Source organism: Prionailurus viverrinus, unplaced genomic scaffold, assembly GCF_022837055.1.
Source record: "Prionailurus viverrinus isolate Anna unplaced genomic scaffold, UM_Priviv_1.0 scaffold_38, whole genome shotgun sequence".
In the NCBI taxonomy this organism is placed as follows: domain Eukaryota; kingdom Metazoa; phylum Chordata; class Mammalia; order Carnivora; family Felidae; genus Prionailurus; species Prionailurus viverrinus.
The window spans coordinates 3402039-3408038 of NW_025927606.1; the positions used below are offsets into that span (position 1 = coordinate 3402039).

The window sequence follows — 6000 nt, forward strand, 5'->3', positions numbered from 1 at the left end:
GCACTGCATTTCCCCCCCATCTGTGATCAGCCCGGCACCACAGGAACAAAGCCAGCAAAGGCACTTACGGACCAGAGTGCCAGGCGCTGGGGGGGCCCCAGGTGACCTTCACGGCCAAGGAAAGCAAGCCTGGTCAGAAAGGGAGAAGAACGAACCCCCCCCCACACACACACACCCACCACTGGCCCCAAAACAGAACTTAGGCTCCTGCCCAGAGCTCTGTCCCACGAGAGCTGGATGAGGGAAAGTTTGAATGAATTTGGGAAAGACTCCGGAATCTGCGCGGGTGGGCGTCGTGCGCGGTGGCCGGGGGCCAGGCTGCAGACACCCTCCGTCCCTCAGCCCGCCCAGGACACCACACCGCCCCCTCCCCGGACACCGCCTGTGGCTGGCCGGCAGCCTGGAGCGCACGGGACCCTAGTGGCGGTGGCCCCTCCCACCCAGCTCCCCGGACACCCGACCTGGCCGCTGACCGCCAGCACTCAGCCTGCGAGCCGCACATCTGGAAAAGCGCTCTGGGGCTCCCGGCCCACCAGGACCGTGTGGGAGGCCTGCCCCGCCCCTGCTCCTAGACACCACCGAGACCAGAGACCTGGGTGCCGCCTTTCAACTTTTATTAGCCGGTTTACAAGCGAGGAAACTGAGGCCCAGAGAGTGGTGAGGGCCTGGCAAGTTCAGAGCAGGACATACCCCCCTCCCGCCCCCCCGCCCCACCCCGCCCCAGCGAAGTCAGCCAGGCCTCCCCTCCCGGTCCCAGAGACTTTCCGTCCTGGTTCCCCTGCAGGCAGGTAACATCAGGCCAGGACAGAAGAAGCTTCATCCTACCTGCGTGACCTCAGGTGAGTAAATCAGGCTCCCCAACCCTGAGGATCCTCATCCGGAAACCACCCAAAACTCAGAGAAGGGCAAAGGTGAGGGTAGGGACAGAGCTCAGGGGAGAGAAGCTGGTCCCGCCCCGCCCCACCTCTCCCGGAGGCTCCAGCCACGCGGCTGCTCCCCTCCAGGGGCAGGAGGCAGACATTCTGCGTGGGTCCGCACGGCGGGCGTGTGCGGCCCTACCAGCTGCTCGCGTAGGGCTCGAGCCCCTCGCCACGCGGAGGCACGAAAGTGCCCTGGGAACCAGAAGGAAAAAGGTCTCCGTTACGGAAGAACCCTACGTAAGTAACGCCTACGCGTCTCTAAAACAGGTAGCAAAGACGGGCGCCTGGGTGGCCCAGCCGGTTAAGCGGCCAACTCCAGCTCAGGCCATGATCTCATGGTCCATGGGTTCAGGCCCCGCGTCGGGCTCTGTGCTGACAGCTTGGAGCCTGGAGCCTGCTTTGCATTCTGTGTCTCCCTCTCTCTGTGACCCTCCCCCATTCATGCTCTGCCTCTGTCTCAAAAATAAATAAACATTAAAAACATTTAAAAAATAAATAAATAAAACAGGCAGCAAAGAAAAACGCTGCGTTCTGCTGACTGCTAAGTCAGAGGAGACTCCTGAGGCCCAGAGTGGTCAAGGGTGGCTTCCTGTAAGAGGAAGCTCACGCCGGGCCCCGAAGATGGCGGCGGCAGCAGGGGTGTCTCCGGCCCTCTGGTGGGCTGGCCCTGTGTCAGCACCGCACCACGGAGGGCAGTCCCCCGCAGCTGCGCTCGGAGCCCCCGGGGCCCATCAGGGCAGAGTCCCCAAGGCCCACTCTTCCTCCCCTCCATCTTCCGAGCCCCAGAAGCAAATTTAGTGCTGGGTCAGAAGAGCAGACACCGCCCAGGAAGCAGCCCTGGGGCCGGGATCTGAGACCGGGGACTCCTCCCACCCCCAGCGCACACACTTCCTCTGCAGGACCCTTCCTGGCCGGCGGGGGGCTCTCCGCATCCCGCCGCCAGGGGGACGAGCGCAGGTGACCCCTGGTCAGCTCCCCCAACACGTGTGCGCACACACACCCGGGGTCCTGTCAGCCAGCCTCCTCCATCCTGCTGACTCACTCAGTCTTCCCAGGGCCACCCCAGCTCCGCGGCCACCCGGCTCCGGGTGCTTCCCTCCCTAGCGGGACCCGCAGGGAGCACGGGCCTGGGAGCGGGACGGCCCCAGGCTCCACACTGGTTCTGAGCACAATGACTCACTGCGAATCCACCCCTGTCCCTGCCTGCCTGGTCACGAGAGTGTCGGGACAGTGACGGTGAGAAGAAGGAAGTGTCCCCATTCTGAACGGCAATGCTTCTCAGGGACCGGGTGGCGCAGGTGACGCCGGGTGCAGGGGGAGGCCGACAGGCAAGGCCAGGCTGCCGCGCCACGTGGGTTTCCCGTAGTTGGTGAAGAGTTACCATGGTGTAGCCACCTTCCCTGCAGACGGCCAAGTGTGTTTCTGGCTGCCCCGGTAGGCCCGGGCCAGGAGGCGTGGCCTATCCTACGGGAATCACAAAATGTCCTGCCCGGACATCTCTCTAGAAGCTTCCAGCTCTGGGACCTCCCCGCCCCCCCCCCAGGGCTTCAGGGCCAGCAGAGGAGCTGAGAGCCGGGGAGCGTCTGCCATGGTGCAGGGGCAGAGTCAGGCTGTCCAGGGAGTGGCGTGGGGTAACGGAGGGGCACCCCAGCACGGCCCGAGCCCTCACCGTGGCCGTTGCCCGAGCCGGCACGGGGCACACGTGACCAACATCCAAACGCCTCACCTGGCATCCGCGCACACACACACTTCCAGAACATCGCGGAACCAACCATTTCCAGCCAAAGCCTGGCAGAGGACGAGGAGGCACACAGAAAAGCAGCAGAGCCAATGGCAGCCGGTCTTGCCATCAGAGGGACAGCAGGAGGGTCCCCGGGGAGCTGCCCACGCCCAGGACAGGAGACCAGCCTCCAGAGTCTCAGGTATCATCCGCAGGGCTCTCAGTCGGTTCCACAACACCCTCCCCCAGAGCTCAAGAAAAAATACTGAGGCCCAAGCCCTACACCCAGGCACAGAATCGGCGTGGGGCACGGCTTGGGCGTCAGGGTTTTTTTCTTAAATAGACTTTATTTGAAACTGAGAAAAGGGCACCGTGAATTCACCATCAGTAGTTGACAAGCTCCCCAGGTGACTCCAGTACGGCCCAGGTGGGAACCCTGAGCCACATCCAGCATCCATCACCCACACGGGGAACAGCCAGGAGCCAGGCAACCCGGGAGCCCTGACTATCAGGCCAGCAGGCTCTGGCCGTGGGCCGAAATCGGGCTCCCGGGAATGGTTTTTACAGGTTTCAATGGGTGGAAAAAATATCAGAAGAGTTCATGATGTGAAAATATTTACTCTGTGGCCCATTCCCGGACCAGTCTGCCATCGTGCACCAGAACGCTCACCAGCTGGGGGGAGGTGTGTCCTTCAGGAAGGGGCCCCACCTCCACAGTGCCCCCCCCCCCCCAGGCCTAACGGGTTCCTTTCCCAGCTGGCAAGGCCAGACGGAGGACGACACAGGTGCGCTGCAGGGCGATCAGAGATAAACCCGTCCTCGGAGAAGCTTACCTGTCCCCCCCCCCCACCCCTCACCCCTTCTAGCTAGGTCTGGTCTGTTTGTTTGTGCGTCCGGCTTTCCAGAGGCAGAGGAGGGAAGCCAGCCAGTATGGTGTATAGGCCAGGTGACCCTGAACTCTCCCCTGAGCAGACCCCGAGCTGCCCTGTCCACACAGGGCTGACTCAAGCTCTCCTCTCCGACCTCAATGGTTTCCATTGATTCCTGTCCTCAAAATTCCCCTGTTTCACGGTCTCCCTCTGCGACAAATCAAAACACGGTCTGTTTGGGAGGCCGTGCAGTGCAGGCGGCTGGGCTCTAGTTCCCGCACATTCCCGGCCCCGGGGGATCCGCGCCCCTACCTAGAACAAAAGTTGGCAGGGGCCTACCTGGAGCGATTTAAGAGGCCCTGGAAGGACTTTCAGAATCAAAACACCCCACCCACCACGGTCGGACAGATTTCCACCCAACAGACAGACTTTCACAATGCACATCATTCCATGTTTCCGAGAACGAATTTAATCAGACTGCTTTCCAGCTCACACCCGTGAAGATGGCCTCATGTGGAGGGGCCTCGGGCCAGTGAAGGGTGGAATCAGTTCCTGGGCACTCTGCCCTGGGCACAGAGAAGGCAGGGGGGGCCTTAGGGGCACCAAGAACCCAGTGACCTTTCCGGAAGGGACACGGACGCCAGGGTGGGGGACCCTCAGCTCTAATACTAAGGCCGGAGCCTTCTGGGGGGGTGTTCCCCCTCCGGCCCTAGACAGACCCTGGAGAGTAAGCCAGGGCGCCGGGAAGGGCAGGGAGAAACTTAAACTATCTTTCCCAAAGCAGAGGCCTGCCCCAGGCCGCGGGGGTGGGGCCGGGAAGGGGAAAGGGAGCCGATCTGAGCGATGGGAACCGTCGGGAGGTTAGCTGGGCTCCGGGAGCCTCCAGATTAAACAGCTCCAGGCAGGAAGCCCGCCTTCTCCCAGATTGGTCAGGAAGTCGTGATGCAAGTTTGCGCGTTTTTTGTTTTTTTTTTTTTGGTGTTTTTTTTTTTTAACGCGAAACAGGGAAAGAGATCGGTGCCCCCTCCTCAGCGCTGCGGCCCTCCCTCGTGAGCACGCCCTCGCCCCGGTGCCCGGAACTTCCCCACATCGCGGCGGTGGCACCAGCCGCCCCCCGCGCGCTCGCCGGCCGGCTCCCCCGGGCGCCACCTCCGCCCCCACCCGCCGACCCCGGGCGCCCGGTGCCACCTCCCCCCCACACCCCTACCCCGACCCCCCGGTGCCACCTCCCCTCCACCCCCCCCCCCCGGCTCCCGGGTGCCACCCCCCCCCCACCCCGCCGCCGCCCTCCCTCCCCGGCGCTCTCATGCGTCTGGAATGCGGGCGCCGCGGGCCGCGCGTCCCGGGGAATCTCCTCGCTGGGCGTCCGCGCCGGGAAGGGGGAGCGGGCCCGCGGCGCCCTCGTCCGGCCCGGAGCCCCCGCGCCCCGCGCGCACTCACCGGCCAGGAGCGCGAAGGGCAGCAGCAGCCAGTAGAGGACCGGGCCGAGCACGTGCCGCCCCATGCCCGGGGGGCCCGCGGGGCCGGCCGGGGGTGGTCGCTCCGCCGCCGCGGCGCTAGGGGGACATGGCGCGCAGGGCGGGGAGGCGCACGTGCCGCGCGCCGCGGCCAGGACCCCCGGGGGGGCGACCCGAGCGCCGCCTCCTCCGCCTCCTCCGCGTCCTCGGCCCGCGGCCCGCGGCGCCCGCTCCGGTGCCAGCCCTGCCCCGCGGAGGAGCGCAGCGCGCGGCTCTCGGCGGCGGCGGGCGGAGGCCGAGCAGGGCCGGACGGCGGCTTGGCGGCGCGCTCCCTCCCCGCCCCGGGCCTTTATAAGCTCGGCCCCCGCCCGCCGCCCGCCCTCCGCGGCGTGCCCGCCCCCGCGCTTCCCCGACGGCCCGCGCGCCGCGCCAGCCCTGCGGCCCGGACGCCCCCGTGGGCAGGCGCCCCGGGAAGAGCCCGCGCCCCGAGAGCCGCGGCGTCGCCTCTCGGGGCGGGGGGGGGGGGTGCGGGGGGAAAGGGCCCCCCAGCGCGCGGCTCCCCGGGCGGCGCCCCACGCGCCACCGGGCCCCGCGTGGCCGGAGCGACTTTCGCTTTGCTCCCGGGGACGGGAGCGCGCAGCGCCCCCTGGGGACCGCGGGGTGGCTCGGGGCCGCCACCGGGTCGCTGTGCTAAGGCGCAGGGACGGCCGCCTGGTCCCGCGGTCCCCGCGGGTGGAGAAGCCGGGGTCTGAGTCCAGGGCGTGCGGGGCACGTCGGCCAGGCCACGTCAGTTTGGCCTTTGCCGCCGCTGAGGTGAGCTCGGAAAGGAGAGCGGAGAAGGGCCCACATGAGTGTGGCTGGACCCAGGTCCTGAGACCCAGACTGGGCGGAGGGAGCGGGACCCGTGCGTGTGGTCGGGAGCCAGACAGCCTGCAGCCAGCACTGGCCCGCTCCGACTCTGCCAAAGCCAGGGAGCCCGACTTTGGGAAGGCCGCTGTTTATCGCTGCCTGGTTTTGTCCCCCGCCTCGTTTCT

General features: G+C 66.4%; 1 protein-coding gene across 4 annotated transcripts in view; it reads right to left on the reverse strand.

Annotated features, from left to right (window-relative positions):
• PIEZO1 (piezo type mechanosensitive ion channel component 1) overlaps positions 1 to 5301 on the reverse strand; it is a 53872-nt gene extending 48571 nt beyond the window's left edge. For all 4 annotated transcript variants that reach the window (XM_047846247.1, XM_047846248.1, XM_047846246.1 and 1 more), the window contains exon 1: positions 4950 to 5301. In XM_047846247.1, coding sequence (XP_047702203.1) covers positions 4950 to 5013 — 64 coding nt within the window. In that variant the 5' untranslated portion in view covers positions 5014 to 5301. The remainder of the gene's footprint in view (positions 1 to 4949) is intronic.
• Between the last annotated feature and the right edge of the window lie 699 nt (positions 5302 to 6000).